Raw genomic sequence first — 23,238 nt, forward strand, 5'->3', positions numbered from 1 at the left:
GCTATATCACATCTATAGTGCCTTCAAAAAGCATTCATACCCCTTGACTTACTCCACATTTTGTTGTGTTACAGCCTGAATTCCAAAATGATTAAATAGATCATTTTTTTCTCACCCTATCATCTAGAGAAAACATGTTTTAATATATTTTTTGCTCGTTTTTTGTCAATTAAATACATAAACATCTAATTTACATTAGTATTCACACCCTGTCAATACATGTTACAATCACCTTTGGCAGCCTTTAAGGCAGCAATTACGGAGTCATTCTAGGTAAGTCTCTAAGAGCTTTGCACAACTGGATTATACAATATTTGCCCATATTTTTTAAAATAAATTCTTCAAGCTTTGTCAAATTGGTTGTTGATCAATGATAGAAAACCATTTTCAAATCTTGCCATAGATATTCAAGCAGAATTAAGTCAAATCTGTGACTTGGCCAATCAGGAACATGTACCGTCTTCTTTGTAAGCAACTGTGTTTAAGGTTATTGTCCTGCTGAAAGGTGAATTAATCTCCCAGTGTCTGGTGGAAAGCAGACTGAACGAGGCTTTCCTGTAGGATATTGCCCATGCTTAGCTTCATTCCAATTCTTTTTTATCCTGAAAAACTCCCCATTCCTTAAAGATTACAAGCATACCCATAACATAACTCAGCCACCACTATGCTTGAAAATGTGGAGTGGTACTCAGTAATGTGTTGTATTGGAATATTTTTTATTCTGTACAGTCTTCCTTTTCACTCTGTCAATTAGGTTAGTATTGTGGAGTAACTACATTCTTGATCCATTCTCAGTTTCTCCTATCACAGCCATTAAACCCTGTAACTTTTTTAGTCACCATAGGTCTCATGGTGAAATCCATGAGCGATTTCCTTACTCTCCTGGAACTAAGTTAGGTAGGACGCCTGTATCTCTGTAGTGACTAGGTGTATTGATACACCATCCAAAGTGGAATTATTATCTTCCCCATGCTCAATGGGATATTCAATGTCTGCTCTTTCCTATTTTTTAAATCTACCAATAGGAGCCCTTCTTAGCGAGGCATTGGAAAACCTCCCTGCTTTTTGTGGTTTGAATTTGTGTTTGAAATGCACTGCTTAAATGAGGGACCTTACAGATAATTGTATGTGTGGGGTACAGAGATGAGGTAGTCATTCAAAAATCACATTAAAACCTATTATTGCACACGGAGTCCATGCAACTTGTGACTTAAGCACATTTTCACTCCTGAACTTGAGGCTTGTCATAACAAAAAGGTTGAATACTTATTAACTCATAACATTTCAGCTTTTCATTTTTAATTAGTAAAACTAAAAAATGAATTCCACTTTATTAACATTATGGGGCATTGAGTATAGGCCACTGACAAAAAATCCAAAGGTAATCCATTTTAAATTCAAGCTGGAACACAACATTTGGAAAAAGTCAAGGGGTGTGAATACCAAATGTTACCAATATTTTTTGTTGATAGTAGATCCCTCAACGTGCAGTTGTGAAATATGGACCAACATGCATAGGTGAATGGTAAGACACAAATAAACAGACACAGGAAAGAGTTCTAACTTTATTAATATTATTTTAAAACTAATATAAATCCCATGGAATATCATCCTGGTGCCATTAAGTCTATGAATGCATGGATACCTGCCATAAGTACTGCATTCCAATACTCCATTCAAAATTATTATTTTTTCTCCAAAACTCAGCAATCAGAGTGGAAATACATGGCCTCAGCGCACTCTCTTTACAACACTCCTGTCTGTCCTCTCTTGTGCAAGTATATGCAAGTTAGCAAGTTGAGAATAATATTAGTGTTATCTTTTCAATGGCAGCAAAGAGAGATTGCTGCTGCACAGCTACAGAGAGAGAGAGAGAGAGAGGGAGTGTAGGTAAGAACAATGATCTGGGACGTAAGAATATTCAGCTACTTATGTATTATTCTGAGCTGAGCGCTGTGTATTTCCCTCTGAAAAAAGAAACAGGGATAAACAAAAAGCAAGGATAAACCAATGCCATTCCCAGTTCCAAACAACAGATATCCCCAGGTTGCAGGCTCATGTGAAACTGGTTGCATCTGTGGGCCTGAGATCCCCTTATAGAACCCAGTTTTCCATCTGGGGCCTGTCTGAGGGAGAAATCCAAACAGAACACAGAGACTGTATCCTCAGCAGACCTCAACAATCATTCCATTGAAAAAGAACAGATGTGACATTCATTTTCTTTTTCTCTAAAATACATTAGATGACGTGTGAATGGTGTTTAGTCAAATCAAGGTGGTGCAGGGGAGGTGTAAGACACGCATGTGCATTTTCTGGGAGGTGAGGTGAAGTTTGAGTTTATTCCCACTCTAGAAATACTGGGTGAACACAAATACAGCAGCTGATCAGTTCAACATGATATTTTCCTAATTAAGGAATGTCTTGATTTACCTTCTTAGAAACGTCTTCCACTAGCAAACCACATTGTCTAAACATAAACTAATCAATACAATGATTGGTAAAATGAGTCCTGCAATGTTTTTAAATGGAGGTTAACGTTCTACTCCAGTAAAGCAAGGCATTAGGTATATAGAAATGCTTCTTTACTAGAGCAGCTATCCTCACCTGCAAGTTGTTAGGCCATGAGAAGCCCACAATATATGTGCAAAGAAATGCATTGCGAGGAGCCATGCAAAAAAAATAAAATAAAAAAAAATCACACGAGGAAACAATCAAAAGCTACATAAAAGCTTTATAAATACAATAACATTTTAAATCCTTAATGGAGATGTCAATTCGAGCAGTATTGTACTGTGTGATAGATAGCTGGCACTCTAGGCTCAACGCTTCTTTAGCCTGATGTTTTTATTTTCTCATAGTGGATCTGCGCAGGTAATTCATGCCCTCTTTGGTTGACTGCAGTACTGAAGAAAAATTCAAACAATAAACAACAATAAAAGAAAATTCCAACAAAGAGTTGTTAGAAAAACAGCATCAACTCTCAACGGCAGACAACTGCGCCTCGATGTCCACTCTGCAGATGGGGCACTTCTTATTGGTGAGGAGCCATTGGTCCACACACAGTTGATGGAAGAGATGCATACAAGGTAGGCGTCTGTGGAAGAGAGAATATATTGTTAGACATAGACTTTTAATTTCATCTTCATAATGAATGAAATGACAATGGAATGAATAAGGAATTAAATGACAATGAACACAATTAGTTTAATTTGGTTTGTTGAAAAATAGAAACTTAACATTCACACATTACAGTTCTTACATTACACCAACAGAGGACAGAAACTCACTTGATCACATGAGCACATATGTTGAGCTCCAGAAATGTCCTCTGAGACCAGTCATTTTCAGACACTCAAAGGATTGGCTTTTCTGCTGATTACTATATTTGGGTGTTGAGAAAATCTCCACGGCATATGAAGAGAAATGTGGGAAAGGAGTGTTCGTTCTCACACAAAAACAGCCCCGCATTAAAACACACACGCTACAGTGTAACTGTACCTGACGTCCTCCCCTTCCTCCAGTATTGACAGACAGATGGTGCATTTCTCCTCTGTGTCTTCGTCCGCCCCCTCATCTTCTTCTTGCTTACCATGCAGCTTTCTCTGTTAATGAAAACATTGGAAAACACCATTATAGATACACAGCACCAAAAACAAAGTTCAAACAAAGAACACTCTTATTCACATTATAAAGATGTATTAAACAGGGAAGGCTGAGACCATTCTATGAGGGTTACCGTCAAACACGATAAATGTATTTAGGGTTCACAGGCTGTAAACATTACAGGTACAGACCCAACTTGCAAATAAACTATCCTTTATGACTGATAGAGGGCTTACTGTATACAGTACAGGCATTATGAGGGTGAACACATATCCCTATGAGGACAGAGAGAATGGTCATTTTGTCCTGGCTACAAAACATGTCATCCCTATGATCAAGATAATATGGATTTTAACAAATATATTTAAATAAATATTCCCAAAAATCTCTAAAATGTTTCTACTGCCGAATCCCCTTGGCCCCAACACTACTACCATTAACAACTATAAATGAGCAGAGACATGTTTCCAAATTGAATTTGTTCATTTTTTTCTCTCACCGAGTCTGAGGTTGCGTGCATATTTTTCCCAATAGTTGCCCATGCTTCAGGGGTTAACTGTTCGTCAATGTCTCGCTCAGTCTCCAACACCTTCTGTATTGGGCAGCAGGTTATTAGGTTACTTATTTAAATACATTTGGAAAACTAGATGGAATCTTTCCCTACAATGTTTTCTAAGGCTGAAACATTGGCTGAAAGGGACACTTTCTAGTTTCTACAGCATCTGATTTAACGATAACAATACATTCATATTTTGAAAGGAGCACAAAATAACCACCGAGTGTGCACTCTGTCCCAGAATAAAATCTTGTGCAGACATGCACAAAATACATCACATCAAACTACATTACATAGGATATGTTCTGAAACACACACACACTTTTATAGGAGTGCTCTCACCTTTTTGTACTTGTGTGGGTAAGTGCACCTCTCTATGGTTCCCTGAGAGGCCCCTCGGTTCACAGTCCCCAATCTCTCCTCTAAATGCAGCAGATCCTGAGGAAAAGGGCAGGAAAACAACCCAACATGAGACTGTGCCAACTCAGTTCCACACAGCTCATTATCCACAGCCATAACACGCTCTCAGCTCCTTCATAACTAATTACCAGGACCAGGAGTGTTTCCTCACCACCTGACCTGAGCAGGAAAAACTCCAGGCACTAGTTACTAGCTCTTTACTAATCAAGTGTCACCTCATAAGTTCGTCCAAATCCAGTCATTCTGGATGAGATGTAGCGAATGTGCGGGTAGGTTACTTCAGACATGCCAGTGTGCTGTGAGGAAGGAGGCAAAACAATTCCATGGAAATATGTTCACTTCAGTGGAATACAGTCATTTGTTTCTGTGGGCTACAGTTCATGAAGCACATATAGCGATATAGCATTATCAATTAAGTCGGCTGACACTGCTCGACATGGGTATAAATTCCAGCTAGCATTGCCAAAACCGGCATTTTTAATAACCGCAGAAGTCTCACAATTTCATATTTTCGGACATTGTGCATTAACTTTCAACATCTTTTCAAAGGGGCATCCATTGATTTCAGGCAACTGGTTATGTTGAATATGCACGAGAAATGCCATAATTACCAATGCATTATTCATGTGGCCCAACAAACCATCCCTGAAATAACAGATGTTATAAATAGAGGGCTAGCATCATTCATCTAAGCCATACTTCTCATGTATTCTAACGTAGGCACGTGTGCTTAGAGTGAGGGTGCCAGTCGTGCACTCACCATGAAGGGGATGGGGAAGTGGTGCAGTCTTGGGGGAGGGTGGTAGTGGGGCAGGTGAGGGTGCAGGTGTCCTGAAGGATATGGCGCCACGGTCACTCCAGCCTCGATACCCAGCTCCCTACAGAAGAGAACCAGACCAACAACAGTCATCAACAACTCAGACATTGACGTCACAGGTGCCATTTCAACAGTGAAGATGAGTGACTGACTATATCCGTAGTGCACAGCAGGCCACATATACGTCGGTAAAAATACAACTCTTGGCCCTACACGCAAGGCATTGGCCCTCAACTGCTCTAAATGGTACTGACCACGCAGTCCTCTGCTCAGGTTGGCGTGGGTGGGACGACATGGTCTGGGGCACGTGGATGTGGTGGCCATGGCCGTAGTTGGGGTGCATTCTGTGGGGGTGTGGAGGGGGGCGCTCATGTGCTCGTCTGGAGACAGAGAGAGAGGTTTATCAGAAACACAAGAGGGAAAATACCATAATATTGTCCCTGTAAATCAGACAATTGGATGCTACTGTCTGTGCTTGCAGTTGTGTTGCTTCCATTGGACAGGTTGGACCGGGGCCAAAGGCTACACTCACGTGGGGTGTTGCATCATCCTGCGTCTCTGAACCTCCATCCTCTGCAGCATCTCGTGCTGGTGCAGCCTCTGCACAGAGGTCCCCAGTGCGGGCATGTGGTGCTGCAGGGCCTGGTGCTCCGCGGGCAGGTGTTGGGGGGCACTGGAGCCTGTGAGGTGGTGGGCAGGCAGAGGGGCAGGGGGGCGGGGGCACAGCGTGGCCAGGGGGTGGGAAGGCAGGGGCGTGTGGAAGGGATGGACGGGGTGGGGGATGACGTAGTCACCCTGTGGAGTGGGCTGAGGAGGGGGAGGAGGGTTACCATGGGAATGGGGGCAGGTGTTAGAGGGCTGGTGGTGCAGGGAGCGTGCCAAGGGGGCGTCTGGGTGTCAGAGAGACAGAGCAAGAATGGTGGGAGAAAGTTGATAAGTAGTTAGTAACACCTTACCAGATCGCCTTTAAGTCCCCTTCCTAATGATGACACCTGATCATCATCATCATCATCAGTTATGACTCTCCTCACTGAAACATGCTGCCTGGCTGGCTGCTCCCTGTGCTGAGCAGGTCTCCCACCTGAGACCCCGGACAGACCCAGACCCAGACCGCCTGCCTGCCTGCCTGCCTGTCTGTCTGTCTGTCTCCCTACTGCAGAGAGAAGGGGGCCGGAGCAGGAATGACTGTCTGACGTGACTGAGTGTAGGCACTAGACAGGTGCGCCAACAGTTCCAATTATCCCTCTAAATATGGCCCCACCAGGGAGCACCGCCACACTCCTCATTCCAAACAGAGCTATTCTGAGGAGAATCAGCAATTAACAGGGCCTGTTTGGTAGCACACCCGCAGCACTTAGCACATTAAACATCAGGTGTTTCTCTTAATTACTATTAGCACTGGGTTTCAAGAGTGCTGTTGTCGGCATAATCTTTCAAGGTCTGGTGGTAATAGTTACTGTATATATCCTAAAGGCTCACATCTTTAGTACAGTAGTATGCAGGTTCTGCATGGGAATAACACACTATAGTTACTACTGCAGCATTTCATTTTCCTATCAAATCAACACTTAAACAATAGAAACCACACAAATCTAACCCCAAAATAACTTCACCCACCAAAATAAAAGGCCATTTCCCTTTTGGTACAGATGTAGCTCTACTCACAGGAGGGGTGCATGAAGTGCCTGCAGGTGGATAGCTGTGGCTGTGGCTGAGGCTGGGCCACCATGGCTGAGCTGAAGGAGTCCACCACTGCGCTGGGCTGGCTGGGCCCTGGCCCCGTTGCATTCTGGGAGTTGTAGGCAGCGGGCCGAGACGTGGAGCCTGGACAGCACGGGTCAAAGGCTGAGGTGCCATGGAAACTACCGGAGCCGCTGCTCCGCAAGCCACTGTTGCTCAGGTCCACCGGCAGAGTCTGCTTGGGAGAGACAGAGACAGGAGGGTTGGAGAGGAGAGGAGGGAAATGAAAAGGAAAGAATAGGGGTGAGAGATACAGGGAGGGGAGGTATGGAGAGAGTAGAACCAGACTATGATGTTATGGTGTTACTGTCTGACTCTGATCTCTGTAGTGACAGAATATATAACTAACCAGTAAAACACTAAACTAAAACCACAGAGCTTCATGGTCCAGCCAGCACAAAGCACAAGATACAAGCGCAAGACAATGGGCTTCACAGTTTAGACTGCAGTAAACTGGCTGAGAAAATGCAATCTAAGTGATGGAGTTTCAAATCATAGTAGCAGCCCTCCCTCGTTGAATTATTCAAATAAATAATCATATTTAGAGGGATGCATAAAACATGACTTATTCACCTTACGCAGGCAGTATGTCTCCTTTCTCTGAGCTGTAGCTGAAGGTGGTATCTACATGTAGGCCAAGCCCATCAAAGGGCACAGTATTTTGCCTTACCCATGAAACTACTTCCTCCTTTTCATGGTAGAGACCTGACGGCCCAGTTTTGAATACTTGCCCCAGCCCTGCATGAATTTTGTAGGAATCAGAGAGTATCAAGACAGAGAGACGGAGGTCTATGGAGGGAGCCCCTAACCTGACCTGTAGACACAGCCCTCTCAACCCCAACCCAACTCATTACACTTTAACCACACACTGCTCCACTTTGATGGTAAATAATACAATCCAGCAGCTCCTAACAATTAGCAGAATTTAAATTATTCAGCGGTGAATCTGGCTTCAAGGGAGGTTGCCAGCTAGTTCCTTTGCAATGTTTTTGTTAAGATACCAGTTATTTGTCTGTTTCAGTTCCTATTCTGTTTTTTCCTTCTTTAATCCTTTTTAATCACCTTGAATCTGATTCATTGGCAGATATTGATGGAGCCGTTTGTTTAGACACACAAAGACGTAGTCAAAGATACATTTGAATGCGATGGTGACATCTGCCAGGGAGAACATGGCTTGCATGGTTTACTAAAACTATAAATGATTCCGAATTTATCTCCAGCTATTGTGGGAGGAAAGGGCAGCCTTCTATCTCCTCAGATTCTATTCATTTAGCCTACTTTTATAGATTTTGGGCAAGAAAGAAAATATGATCAAATACTTTCATGACTTAAAAAAAATCTCATTTTAATATGGAATATATTTATAAAATGTTACTGCTATAAGAAATGCATAAATTCTCTGGTCGATATATTAAAGTTGGGGAAATCAAAAAAAGGAAGCAGAAGTAACAGCCAAACCTCCAATGCTACAACGTAAAAAACAACAGGGTGTTGATGCTCAGGCCTACCTGGTCGTGGTATTGGGTGGAGCTGCTGCTGCTGACCCCTCCCCCTCTGCATGGTGCAGGCAGGGCAGTGGGCCTCTCTAGGGGGCAGCTGGGCTCAGGAAAGGGCAGAGTGGGTGGAGGTGGGTGCTGAGGCACATGGTGATGGTGGTGGTGGAAGTGGTGGGCGTGGCTGTGCTGCTGGGAGCCCGGCTGCTGGGGGGGCTGGGCCTGCAGGCAGCTGGAATGGCCCAGGGTCATGTGACCAGGGGAGGGCCCTCCGCAGGGGGAGTGCTGCGGGCAGCAGGAGGGTAACCTGGGCATGGCCGTGCCCCCACTCTCTCCTACCACGCCGGACGATCCTCTTCTGCTCTCATCTGATAGAGATGGAAAACACCTTTAAGCTTAAATCATTATTCATAGATGACCCACAGGGAAGATTACTAAACTTATAAAGGCACACAAGGTTGACATCATGGCTTTCTGGAGAGTGTATGGTCCGTCTTACCCTCCGTGCCTGCGGTACCCCTTGGCCCCTGTGCCAGCGTGCTGTCTGGGGCTGGGCCTTGACCAGGGCAGCTGGTGGAGGGGCCTAGGGCATCGTGGGGCTCTGAGGTAGAGGTATGATGAGAGGAGGATGAAGAGGAGGAGCTGACAGTCTGAGGGTGAATGCTGTCAGAGGTGGATGGCACAACAGAGAGATCTGAGATAGGGAAAAGAGACAGGTAAACAGATTTAATAGGTGGGAATTCATTACGTAGCACACATCCATCTGTGTGTGTGTGTGTGTGTGTGTGTGTGCGTGGCAGGGTTTCCATTAGGAAAATGTGGCGCCGGACATTTGACCGGCAGCATTTTAATTTACCGGACATGTGAGAAATTTACCGGACCCATATGCATTGGGTGCGTAACCTATTAGAGCATCCACCCACAGTGCTCAGAATGACAGAAATCACTAACAGAACACGCAAGTCAAGGAAGCAATGATGTGCCGTCCTTCTTACCAAATTCTGATGTGCACTTTAAAGAAGTTAGAATAACTGTCCACATCTACTTTTCCTCAGCCAACGAACAGCAAAATCACTAGCCTGTCAATCTACTATCCTCCACAGTAGAACAGTTTACCTATTCTATTGGTCAGCTTGTCGAGAAAGAAATTGCCTGTTCCAAACACTCTGGGACAGTTGTGGGACGATAGATTCCAAATTCATTACAACCAGTAATGTCTAAGCTACATAAAACAAACCTTAAAAAGCATCGAGTCTTATGCAACAGACCAGAACGTTCAGCTTAAAATGTTGATCAACTATTATATGCGCACAATGCAGAAAGCTACACGGGAATGTTTGTTCAATAACCCAATTAGCGGGAAAACACTTGTCAGAAGGGCACTGCACACGTGATTGCAGAAATTTAGAAAGAGGGGAGATGTAATATGCAACAACTTGCTAATATGACTAGGTTTGCACCTTGGAATACTGAACAATGAAAGAAAGTTGATATAAAAGAATTGCCTCCACGGATATGGTCTGATTTTGGCTCGGCTACTTTGAAGCAAGGTAAGAGATGCCTCATATGTATTAAAATGTTCAGGTTTCAAACAATTAAGTATGTTTTCAAAGTGCATACTGCCTCCAGCTAATTGCAAAGAGGTGTGTGACGCGCTGATGAAGCCTGCCTTCTGTTGCCTAAGCATTTACTGTTAGAGATGCTGTAGCAGCAGCTCTCGCGCTCTGACAGATTTTACACTCATAAGGCTCTGTATCTGTATGCTGTAGGCGTGTGATAAATAAGATATCCCTACACAACGAATATACACAGCGTGAACAAAACATGCTCTTTCCATGACAGACTGGCCAGGTGAATCCAGGTGAAAACTATGATGTCACTTGTCAAATCCACTTCAAATCAGTGTAGATGAAGAGGAGGAGACAGGTTAAAGAAGGATTTTTAAGCCTTAAGACATGTGTGCCATTCAGAGGGTGAATGGGCAAGGCAAAATATTTAAGTGCCTTTGAACGGGGTATAGTAGCAGGAGCACCGGTTTGTGTCAAGAACCGCAACGCTGATGATGGATTTTTCACGATCAGCAGTTTCCCGTGTGCATCAAGAATGGTCCACCACCCAAAAGACATCAGGGCCAATTTGACAACTGTGGGAAGCATTGGAGTGAACATGGGCCAGCATCACTGTGGAACGCTTTCGACACCTTCTAGAGTCCATGCCCCGACGAATTGAGGCTGTTCTGAGGGCAAAATGGGGATCAACTGAATATTACGGTGTTCCTAATGTTTTGTACACTCTGTAAGCCTACTATACACATGGCAATTTTATCTCATTTCTATTTTTATTTTATTTTTTAAATCACCCAAAAGCTGGCTATTACCGGCTAACAGAAACCCTGGTGTGTAGACTGGCTGCAGTGCCTTGGCAGCCAGGGAGAAGAAGAGACCTCATTAGCATTCCACAGTGTGAGCTCCATCTGCTTTTCATACTCACAAATTAATTTCTCCTCCAAAGAAATGCAAATGTGCTCATATCTCACAACGCTCTGTTATTCTGTTATCAGTCACACGGTGCGAGACCATAAAGAGAATGCACCAAATTGGACTTTTAAGTCACACTAATGCTTTGGTCTGGTTTGCTAATGCCTCAGGTTTAGAGGGCAAACTGGTCTGGGAAAACATAGCCATTAGCCAGAGATATGCAGGATGTTGGAATGGTAAAGCCATTACAAAAACAGTCAGTCCACACCTGATATATTCAAATGATAATAAATAGAATTTATAATGTGCTTTTCATAAATAAAAACAAATGAACAACTAGACAGGGAAACTGAAACAAAGAACCCATTTTTAAAAAGGTGTATATGCAATGGCTTGGGGCTGTCATGAATGTATGAACTGACCTGGAGTAGGCCTATACATCTGGTGAGAATAATGTACGTATATAAATTGGAGATGATTAAATACACAGCTCTTCAATGGACTTTGTAATTCAATGTAGGCTATACTCATCAGGAGTCAGCTGTATATCCCCTAAATCCAGAGTGAAACTCTTTACCCACAAAAGCTTTAACACCACCAGGTGCATTTCATTCCTTGTGCCTAATGCATCCACATTAACAATGAAGAGCATGCTTCTGGCTACTGCTCCAGTGGGCTGGCATCACTGTGACATTTTAGGATTGACAGTATGAAACGACATGCATCAGAAGTGCAATGGGTTGATGTGTAAAAGCCGACCAATGAAAGAGCAGACGCTCTCAGGGGCACGGTCGCTATTAATATCCCTCCATTTGATGAAAAGATACAGATGAATCATTATTAAAACAGTGCTCGCTTACGGGAACATTTCAAATTGAATTGTGATGACAGGACAATTCTTATTCAAGTTAGCGACAGCCACTCACTGTCGCTAACTTGGAGAGATGTGTGGAAGAAGCTAGCTAATCCTATTAAACAATAGTGTGAATGAGCGTATTTCATTTGACATGTAATATTCCCCAACTCCCTACGCAGTGTTGAGCTGGATCATGTAAGAAAGCATTAGACTCATCAAAATCCACATTCATATGCTGTGCGACAGTCCGGCTATCGTATGCAGCATCTATGAAAAAGCTGTTCCCCAATGGAAATGATTTTTACACACATAATCACCAGATCTATTTTCTTTCTGCCTCAAGAGTAAACTTGCTTCTCTGTATGTGTGTGTGAGAGAGAGTGAGACACAGACACACAGAGAGAGAGAGTGTATTTGCAACAACTTTGTATGTTGTTCATATAAAAATGACTGTTCTTCTTAAGAGGACAAATGCCTCGGAGGACTCCTGTAAACTCGCCTTTGTGTTGAAAGACGAATGAGCAATGAAAGAAAAAACAGAGGTCTGAGTCTTAAGTCTAGGACCTCTATGTGACTGTTGCATCATATAGTTCATCTCAGAGTGGTATTGCGGGTCGGCACGTTCTCATGCTCACCATCCTCATCCACTGTGAGGTCCACCACCTCCCCGGGGCTCTGGCGCAGAGGCTGGATGACGGTAGAGAGGCGGTGGCGGCCGCGGGGCTCCTGGGGCCGGTTCTGGGAGCAGCTGGGGCCCCAGTACATCCTGCCGTGGCCCCCCACCGAGCGAGGCCTGTAGACACAAACACACAGCCAGTTAGAGAGGAAGGAGAGGAGAGGGGGGTAAACAACCAGATTAAACAAGGCTTCAGTTCAGACTGACTGGGACCACGCTGATAATGCCAGGTTATCTGGACCCTGGGCTACGGTATTGTAACAATTCTATGATATATTGCTGACCACACAGCCCTCTCACTGGAGACCGGTGGTCAGTGGACGAGACCCAGTCAATAAGACTTCATGGAGAAGTGAGAAAATCCAGACAACTCAGCCCAATTTTCCTCCCGAAGCAAATCTCTTGCTTTCCCAGCCTGATCGTCCTTTAAATAAATATATGAACAACAGTTAATTTTATGATGTCATTTATCATGTAGTAAAAGGGAAAGTTGAAGTGGTGTCATTTGGAGACAGGGGACTGTCCACAGTGCTTTTTCTGTGTGTTGAGTCACCTGGCACCTGGCTGGAATGTAAATAAGAGCCAGCTGACATGAGCGCAAGCGCTGCAGCTAATTCATACACACAGCCGTGCGCATGAGAGACACACACAGCTGTGCAAACCTTTGAGAACCACACAGAAAGATCATGTTTGTATCACACACATGGTTTCATCCACCACACCCACTAAACTCCAAAACAACCTTGTGGAAAACACAATTCAACACACAGAAACACCTCTACCTCATTTAGCCTCATCAACCACGCATATTTGCTCAAGGCACAACCATTGTGCATCGTTGACTGCGCTCTCTTTCCTCTCTCCCTTTCGCAGTCGTCCTCTCTCCCCATATCACTACCTCACTCGTTCTTCCTGCCTTCCTCTCTCTCGTGTGATGTGGGAGTCTAGAGAGTGTCAGTGTGCCGTAAAGCAGGATGAGAGGGGGGAGACTAGGGGATAGAGTGCCTGCCGTAAAGCAGGATGAGAGGGGGGAGACTAGGGGATAGAGTGCCTGCCGTAAAGCAGGATGAGAGGGGGAGACTAGGGGATAGAGTGCCTGCCGTAAAGCAGGATGAGACTAGGGGATAGAGTGCCTGCCGTAAAGCAGGATGAGAGGGGGAGCCTAGGGGATAGAGTGCCTGCCGTAAAGCAGGATGAGAGGGGGAGACTAGGGGATAGAGTGCCTGCCGTAAAGCAGGATGAGAGGGGAGCCTAGGGGATAGAGTGCCTGCCGTAAAGCAGGATGAGAGGGGGAGCCTAGGGGATAGAGTGCCTGCCGTAAAGCAGGATGAGAGGGGGAGCCTAGGGGATAGAGTGCCTGCCGTAAAGCAGGATGAGAGGGGGAGACTAGGGGATAGAGTGCCTGCCGTAAAGCAGGATGAGAGGGGGAGCCTAGGGGATAGAGTGCCTGCCGTAAAGCAGGATGAGAGGGGGAGCCTAGGGGATAGAGTGCCTGCCGTAAAGCAGGATGAGAGGGGGAGCCTAGGGGATAGAGTGCCTGCCGTAAAGCAGGATGAGAGGGGAGCCTAGGGGATAGAGTGCCTGCCGTAAAGCAGGATGAGAGGGGGAGACTAGGGGATAGAGTGCCTGCCGTAAAGCAGGATGAGAGGGGGAGACTAGGGGATAGAGTGCCTGCCGTAACGCAGGATGAGAGGGGGAGACTAGGGGATAGAGTGCCTGCCGTAAAGCAGGATGAGAGGGGGAGACTAGGGGATAGAGTGCCTGCCGTAAAGCAGGATGAGAGGGGGAGACTAGGGGATAGAGTGCCTGCCGTAAAGCAGGATGAGAGGGGGGAGCCTAGGGGATAGAGTGCCTGCCGTAAAGCAGGATGAGAGGGGGGAGACTAGGGGATAGAGTGCCTGCCGTAAAGCAGGATGAGAGGGGGGAGACTAGGGGATAGAGTGCCTGCCGTAAAGCAGCCTGTCATGGAGACATGGAGAGATGAGGCTGGGGAATAGAGAGAGCAGTGAACCAGGCCTTTGGGCCAAGATCAGGCTGAGGGAAGGGGAGAGCTAAGAGCAGAGAGGCCCTTGCTCCTCTCAACAAATGGCTGCTGCTGGAACCTCTAAACCACAGGTTGCATCATTAAAACAATAAGATTACAGACAAGCATGGTGGGCTGCTGCTATTCCAGTGAGACCAGTGTGTGTGTGCACACAACAACAGCAAGGCCATACACACACACGGCCATGTAGGCCTAAGAAGTCCTTCTAATAAGCAGGCGTGAGTGTCCCCACTCACACCACTCAGCAGAGGAAATGCCATTCTAAGGAAGGCAAAAACCTATTAGTGCAACTTCTGATGTTGGCAATGCAGAAAAAAGGAAGAAAATCCCCCATGGCATGCCCCATGGGGCGGGGCAGTTCACACACACACACACACGTGAAGGTGGTACACACAGAGAGCCAGTACAGGAGGTGTGGCTTGATTGCACTGTAATTGGCACCTGGTCCTCCTCTCTCCCACCTCAGGGCCCAGGGAGCAGGCTAGCCCACCTCAGGGCCCAGGGAGCAGGCTAGCCCACCAGGGACAAGCACCTAATTACCCACAACATAGACCTGGGATTATTTTGTAAATACCTGTTTACCACCGTGGCCTCTGAGGGGTGGAGGTGAAGGGAAAACAGAACACAGTAAACATGAACACTGTGGGAACTGGGGGCTTAGCAGGACCACGGTTTTGCCATCTCCACGCGCACTCTGCCAAATGCCTCAGGGCTTAGAGAGGCCTCGACAGTGGGGTAATGTGGGGCTAACTGCTAGGATGGGATATATGGACTGTGTACAAACTGGGCTATGGTACGGGGGGGGGGGCAAGACAGAAGTGCAAGCTGCATGTTCTGCACCAAAATCCAAAGCCTCCACTAATACTGAATATGGCACGCATGCAGACTCACACCCTCTATCCCAACCATTGGCCTCTCTGCACTGTAAAGATCTTTCAGCGGAAAACCGTCATTGCCAACCCTGTCACGCGCGTGGCAAATTGGAGATTCATGTGCTTAGACAAACATTATGGATCACACCTGGTTCAGTCCTCTGAAAAGTTATCTACAAAACCTAAAAGATTCATACTGATAAGAACTGAACATATCAAATAAATATATGTTTTGTGGAATTAGCACAGATTGTCTGTATGTTTATTTCATTTCATGGACAGTGTAGAATGGAGATAATTATCTCTAACGTTTTTCTTAGCACATGCCCCCAAGTTCAGTCTCTATAGTGGAGGAATGCTTGTCATTTCTGATTAGACTTTTGGTGAGGTGGATCATAGTTACAGTGTATCAGGTTGCGTGATCCTCGTAATGTTACGTGGAAAATACAACTAACGGGACGCAGAATTAAATGTATATCACACTCGCACAAATGCGACCAGTTATTTTTTGTATTTGCATTTCTTTCACGAGCAAATGAACTGCTGGCACTTTAGAGCCCACTGAATGCCCATCTTATGTTCGCTAACGTTAGCTTGAAACAATTAGTGTTAACCTTTCCACAACACATGGAGTCAAAAAGGGATTTGTCCGCGTGTTTACGTACAGCTGACAGTCGGCAAACTCAGCATCACAACAAACAGGAGGCGGGGCAGACACGGGTAGCTACGTCCAATAATGATGTATTCATCTCCATGTCCGTTGACAAACTCTGTACATGTATGTGTGTTGCAGCTCGAGAATCGGGATGTCTGCATTACTCATCCTGGTGCCCTTTGACCTCTACACCCAGTACTCCTTGCTACACCTCCCCCTTCAGAAACTGCCCTTCTCTGCATTCTCCTGCAAGCCAGGGCATCTCTGGGAGGTGCAGGCAGAGATGGGGAGATAAAACACACACACACAAACTAGCTACACTCTGTTCATTCACTTCCCGGAAATACCTAGGGAGAATATCGTCAACCTAGCATGAAGAGAGAGGGAGAGAGAGAGAGCCATGGGAGGGACGGAGATCAAGGGAGAGAGATAGATAGAGAGCGAAGGGAGTGAGGGATATCTACAGGGAGAGAGAGGGAGCGATACAGCAAAAGAGTGGAGGGAGGGAGGAAGAGTGATAGAGCACGTGAGGGCGCACCAGAGAGAGGAGGGGGATGGAGAGAGGTGGAGAGAGAGCAATGCTTATGTAAACCCATCTGTATCACACTCCAAATACTTACAAGTTCTCAGAAAAAGACAGCCTTCTATTTCTTAGAGGGCCCTTACTGATCTCTTCCCCTCCCCCTCACTGATCTCTTCTCTTCCCCTCCCCCTTACTGATCTCTTCCCCTCCCCTTACTGAGCTCCCCCCTCCCCTTGCTGATCTCTTCTCCCCCTTACTGATCCCCCCTACTGATCTCCCCCTTACTGAGCTCTTCCCCTCCCCTTACTGATCTCCTCTCTTGTCCCCCTTACTGATCTCTTCCCACATGAATGTTTCTGAAAAGGCCAGGCACGTTTAGCCTTATCAACTCCTGGATAACGCTGTTTAAAATAAGTCACAGTGCACAACCTGACTAAATCTACAGAGGAGCACTGTCAGGGTACAATCAATCACGGGCAAGCTAATCGCATGTCTGTGGGACAGAGGGAACATGGGAGAAATTAACAGGGCCACTAAAGCTCCAGTCAGTCAAGCCAAGTGGGTTAAATTCTCCATTGGGGTTCCAGACATGCAGAATGGGCTCACTGAGATGGTGAGCCCAGAGAGAGTGGTCAGATGAGCTGGCCTCTGGAAGAGGGGCTTAGCTTCACTGCTAAAAACAACCAGAGGCATGTGGCCTGCTCCCCAGTGCAGCTCTTCTCTGGGTATGCTATGCACCATGCAGAGCTATAGAGAAACTCTGTCTGGCCCCTGCTATTCCACTCCACAGCAGTCTGAACCGGTCTCTAAACCTGTTCTTTAACCGCTCATCCACGCTACTAAACAACAGCATGTTATTACTCTTCTTGTTCCTCTTCGCACACACACACACACACACACACACACACACAGGTCATTCATTTTCCTGAGATTTTAAGACTTGATGCTATTAACCCCCTCCCCCTGCCTAGAAACCCCCCCCGGCTTTCCCCCACTCCCTGCATTCCACTCACAGCACACACACAGAGCGCTGGGAGCCTGGAGATGAGTCACGTCGACGGTCAGAGCCTGAGAGAGAGAGCGCCACCAACTGACCTTAGGTTTCACACAGAGGGTCCCATTCTGGGAACAGCCAGACACTACTCAACACTTCATTGCACTGCCCTACACACAGAACAAATATCCTACATCTAAAAACCCACCCTTGAAAACAACATGATCACGTTCCTTGCAGACAGTAAATGTATTATATGATAGATACTATAGGTCAATATGGGATAATATCATAGGACTCTAACTGGTCAGATATGGAGTTGCCTATTTTAGGGTTGTTTGTAGAGTGTGGAGGGGGCTCCTCTCATCCTGATAATAATGGGAAGTGATGCCACATGACTGGTCATACCAGAGAGACAGAGGCTTCTAGAACCTTCTCTGGCCCCAGCGGGCCTGTTTAGACAGAACACGCCATGACATGGCTGTGCTGTGTACCTCCTCTCTAGCCATCATTGAGGAGGCCATATTTGGCTGATTATCTTCCTGAAAGCATAATGACTGGGAATAACAAAACATAAGCTTATGGCTAACAATGCTAGCATGCTATGGATTACATTAGTAAGGAGCATAATTACACAAGGTGGATTAGCTAGCTAGTAAATAGTATACAGCGCCAGGAACCAACCAATCCCCTAACATGCAAATGAATGACAGCCTCATTAAGTTTGCATTTATGTAGCCAGCTGAGTATTTACTGAAGCAAATGAGTGATTCATTCAAGGACACAGCAGCTGGGAGGCTCACCTGGGATTACTAGCAGTCTATCTCCTCTCCAATCAGCCATCCATTACCCAGATAAATAAGCTTCACTACCTTACTTACAACCTGAACATCTGCATGTCATTCAGATGAAATGAAAAAAAAACATGAAAATGCACTGGGCTCATTGGGCTGGCCACTCCTGATATTTTTAGACCTATGGTATGCTTTGTGCACATCTAGTGATTGGTGACAGGCACAGGGTTGAGAGAATCTGCCTATTCAGTAAACCTGCACAATGTTGCTTGAAGTATTTTTCAGTGTCAAAACAGGGTTTTGACCTGCAATGGGATGAAAAGGACACATAAAATCACCTATGTAGGTTTATTTGGTTTACTTTACACCCCAGATACCTAGCCATTACATACAAACAGGGGCGACCCATCATTCAGGGCGGTTTTGAGCTCCACCCGTTTTGCTTTTTTGTTGTTGCCTGTTTTGCATGTTATTTTGGCATTAATACGTGTCACATATCAGTTCACAAACAACGTAAAAAACAAAAATATAATTGAGTTGATAAACCGGCATACAAAGTTAGTCTGTTTTTTGCTTTCTTGAGTAGAGCAGTGCCAAAATGCAGGTGTTTCAGCCTAGCTCAGTGGTTTCTGTGGTGGTGGGGCAGCCAGAGGAAAATACGTAGCTAAGGGGTTGGTAGTGTTCTCAAGTTGCGCTGTGATTGGCTCAGTGTTCTGTCACGCATGGGGAAACTAGATTTTAAAGATTTAAAAAAAAAATCAACCTTTACTTAACTAGGCAAGTTAGTTAAGAACAAATTCTTATTTACAATGACAGCCTACATCACTGCAAAATCTACAAGGAGAGCTCGAAAATTCAAGCCCCTTGGGTGCTGCCATAGAATTACATTAGAAGTGTCCATCCAAGAAAGATTAAGGTCATTGGCCACAGATAAAATTATTTCAAATCACGTTATAGCTACAGTAGCTTTGATTGGAGTGATCATGTCAACATTTTACTTTCAAAATATTAGCTAGCAGTCATCATCATGAATCAAGTCGACAATCTACTGGCAAATCCTTTTCAATCCTTGTCATATGGAGAGAAATAATAAAAGAGAAATTATAGATAAAACGTATCGGTGCTCATCGGCCATTGGACATAAACATTACACAACAAGTTGGAAATCACAAATCGCCATGCTCAAAACAACTGTGAACTCTGAACTGGGAAATCTCAGACTTCAATGAGTTCAAGACAACTGGGAACTTGGAAGAAAATGAGCTCCGACTGGGAAAATAGGTTTTGAATGGTCATCCAACTCACAATTGCAAGTTGGGAACTCGGGCCTATTTCTAGAGCTCCGACGTAATCATGATTCGCCCTTGTTAATTTCAGAGTTCCCAGTTGTTTTGAAGGCACCATAAATCCAGAGAATGCCAGACTGAATCGAGTTTGATGCCAAAATTTGCCCACGAAAGACCGCCACGCCACCTTCCTGTTCAAGTGAGCACAGTAGAACAAAGGGAGTCCAAAGATTTCTTGTATGCTGCTGCATAAATGTAACATGCCAGTGAGACATGTATACTGTAGCTAAGAAAGTCATATTAAGAGTATGTTGTGTAGTTAACTGTTAGTAGCCCACATGCCTCACCCTAATACATGTAATCTATTTTCACTTCTTAAATTTTGCCTACTGTTCTGACTTGGTGGTACCTATAACCTGTTTTAGAGAAATGCAATCAAAGAATATTGTAAGAGCTTTCATTGTCTGCCTATATTCCCATTTATTTATCCTACAGTTCTGACTTAGTGTACAGGGAGAATACTGTAAGAACAGCCCATTTCAAAAGTGCTAAACAAATAGTTATATTGAAAACGTCTGTCCTAACTCGCTCATTAGTGTCTTAATCTAAATAACACATTGCCTCATCCGCACGTCGTCCCCTTACGCCATAGTTTGTACATCTCAATTGTCAGTAGTAAGCACAATTCTTTAAGCAAGTCAGCCATATCAGCTATGTTTTTTGAAAGTCAGTAAATTAGGCTGAATGAACTGTTTTGCTGCCCGACAAGGCTCCGCTGATAGCCAGGTGTAACAGTGGTAAGGTGTTGTGACAGCTTTATGTACAGTGCATTTGCAAAGTATTCAGACCCCTCAACTTTCCCTACAATTTGTTACGTTAAACTTATTCAAAAATGTCTTTAAAAAATTATCCTCATCACACAATACCCCATAATGACTAAACAAAACGTTTTGAAATTCTTGCAAATGTATTAAAAAAATAAATATATATATATATATATATATCACATTTACATTAGTATTCAGACCCTTTACTCAGAACTTTGTTGAAGTACCTTTGGCAGCAATTACATCCTTGAGTCTTCTTGGGTATGATGCTACAAGCTTGGCACACCTGTATTTGGGGAGATTCTCCTATTCTTCTCTGCAGATCCTCTCAAGCTCTGTCGCATTGGATGGGGAGCGTCGCTGCACAGCTATTTTCAGGCCTCTCCAGTGATGTTCAATCAGGTTCAAGTCCGGGCTCTGGACATTCAGAGACTTGTCCCAAAGCTACTCCTGTGTTGTCTTGGCTGTGAGTTAGGGTTGTTGTCCTGTTGGAAGGTAAACCTTTGCCCCAGTCTGAAGTCCTGAGCACTCTGGAGCAGGTTTCGCCGTCGGGATCGTGGCAGGTTTCCTCCAGACATGCTGCTTGGCATTCAGGCCAAAGAGTTCAATATTGGTTTCATCAGACCGGGAATCTTGTTTCTCATGGTCTGAGAGTCCTTTAGGTGTCTTTTGGCAAACTCCAAGTGGGCTGTCATGTGCCTTTTACTGAGGAGTGGCTTCTGTCTGGCCACTCTACCATAAAGGCTTGATTGGTGGAGTGCTGCAGAGATGGTTATCCTTCTGGAAGGTTCTCCCATCTCCACAGAGGAACTCAGGAGCTCTGTCAGAGTGACCATCAGGTTTTTGGTCACCTTCCTGACCAAGGCCCTCCAATCAATTTAATTTACCACAGGTGGAATCTAATCAAGTTGTAGAAACATCTCAAGGATGATCAATGGAAATAAGATGCACCTGAGCTCAATTTTGGCTCTCATAGCAAAGGGTCTGAATACTTATTTAAATAAGGCATCTTTAAAAATAAATAAAAATTTAAAAATACATTCGCAAAAAATTCTATAAACCTGTTTTCGCTTTGTCATTATGGGGTATTGTGCATATATTATTATTATTTTTTTTTTAAATCGATTTTAGAATAAGGCTGTAACGTAACATTTGGAAAAAGTAAAAGGGTGTGAATACTTTCCTGAAAGCACTGTAGGCCCTAACACTTTGTGGGCACCGTTTGTCACCGTTATAGTGCAGTAAATGTATTGTTTAGTGTTGTGGCATGTATAAATGTTTTATACAAGATAAATGCTACAGTAACTGAAACTGACCATTTGATTGCTGGAGCAGAATTTCTGCTAATTTGTCTCATAAGAGACGAGGCATATCACAAACAGAGAGCAATTCATTTGGGTTGACAGAGTGACTTTGCTGGCAGGAGTGAAATTCACAGGCCTTGCTATTTCTGGCAGCAGAGGGTGAGATAATGGAATCAAGCTGGTGGAAATGAGTCCCAGTGCTATGCACCAAGACACCTCAATAACAATTAAAGAAATGAGAGGGGTTCAAGGAGAGAAAGTAGAGGGGAGACAAGTAGAAACAGAATCAACTCAGAGAGGAACACCACTATATCAGCTCAACAGCACCGATATACTGTAGCATAGCGCTCTCACACTGGCACTGCTGTAAAATCCCAATGCATGAGATCAACTCTCCTCAGGTCATGGAAGAGAGCATTTTCAGAAGTCATCCCACAAGAGTCAGATAGAGAAATCATGTAGGCCTAGGTCTATGTGGAAAGACTACACTCTGGGTACCCACTTCACAAAGCCTGCCAAAAGCCCTGGTAACCTGTAACCAGCTGGCATTTATTTCCCATGTTTTAGTAATATCAGTTCAGGAGAGCGTGCTGCGAGAAGAAAAGCAAATCCACCTGGATCTAATGTCCTGGTTCTCTAGATCAGAGACTGTACCAGAGAGACGAACTGAACCTGCAGTTCCCTGACAGGGGCATCAGAGGTAACTGGACCATGAATCAGAGTTAACTGAGGGTCAGATGAAAATGCCCTGGGGGTAGAGAGGGTCTCTCGTTAGATTGTTGATGGAGGATGGGGAGATAGCTTGTGTATTACTGTATGGAAGCCTTGCCCTTGAAGAAGACAGCGATAGCAACAGCTGGGAGAGCGGTGGAATGCCAGTGCAATGCTGCAGCCTGCCAGCTTCATGGCCAATCCCAGATGAGCATTATCTCTCCTGCCACAGCGATACCAGCAACTTCTCCATAGGGGCCAAATAGCACTTGGAGAGCCTACATTGCATTTCTGAGGTATCCTGGAAAAACACTACCCCAGCCCAATGTGGCAGTCTCAGAAAATGTTATGACACTTGATGAGAAGCCAGTGCCCAGCGAGCCTCTATTAGACACACCACAGTTGACTGTGATTATATCGTCAGAGCCACGAGGATAAAGTACTGTCAATACTGCAGGGCCAGGCTGTCTCAGGACACAAAGGCCAGTGCCATTTAGATTACTTTCAGAGGTTAAAGATGGGGGGAAATATTGAGGTGGATGTTTTTTCTCCCGAGAGAGAGAATTTCATAGCCAAAGTACTTTACCATC

General features: G+C 44.8%; 1 protein-coding gene across 5 annotated transcripts in view; it reads right to left on the reverse strand.

Moving 5' to 3' along the window:
* Nucleotides 1-1,552: 1,552 nt before the first annotated feature.
* The window catches only part of LOC115112266 (E3 ubiquitin-protein ligase Arkadia), a 41,002-nt gene continuing 19,316 nt past the window's right edge, over nt 1,553-23,238 (reverse strand). For 2 of the 5 annotated variants that reach the window (XM_029639210.2, XM_065011953.1), the window contains exons 4-15: nt 12,598-12,755; nt 9,129-9,323; nt 8,645-8,997; nt 7,062-7,314; nt 5,929-6,286; nt 5,651-5,776; nt 5,340-5,457; nt 4,795-4,875; nt 4,502-4,597; nt 4,103-4,195; nt 3,499-3,602; nt 1,553-3,094 (exon numbers count right to left, since the gene is read on the reverse strand). In XM_029639210.2, coding sequence (XP_029495070.2) covers nt 2,974-3,094; nt 3,499-3,602; nt 4,103-4,195; nt 4,502-4,597; nt 4,795-4,875; nt 5,340-5,457; nt 5,651-5,776; nt 5,929-6,286; nt 7,062-7,314; nt 8,645-8,997; nt 9,129-9,323; nt 12,598-12,755 — 2,056 coding nt within the window. In that variant the 3' untranslated portion in view covers nt 1,553-2,973. The remainder of the gene's footprint in view (nt 3,095-3,498; nt 3,603-4,102; nt 4,196-4,501; nt 4,598-4,794; nt 4,876-5,339; nt 5,458-5,650; nt 5,777-5,928; nt 6,287-7,061; nt 7,315-8,644; nt 8,998-9,128; nt 9,324-12,597; nt 12,756-23,238) is intronic. The other 3 variants (XM_029639212.2, XM_029639214.2, XM_029639213.2) reach the window with 3 other exon arrangements.

This window comes from Oncorhynchus nerka, linkage group LG27, assembly GCF_034236695.1.
Source record: "Oncorhynchus nerka isolate Pitt River linkage group LG27, Oner_Uvic_2.0, whole genome shotgun sequence".
Classification (NCBI taxonomy): domain Eukaryota; kingdom Metazoa; phylum Chordata; class Actinopteri; order Salmoniformes; family Salmonidae; genus Oncorhynchus; species Oncorhynchus nerka.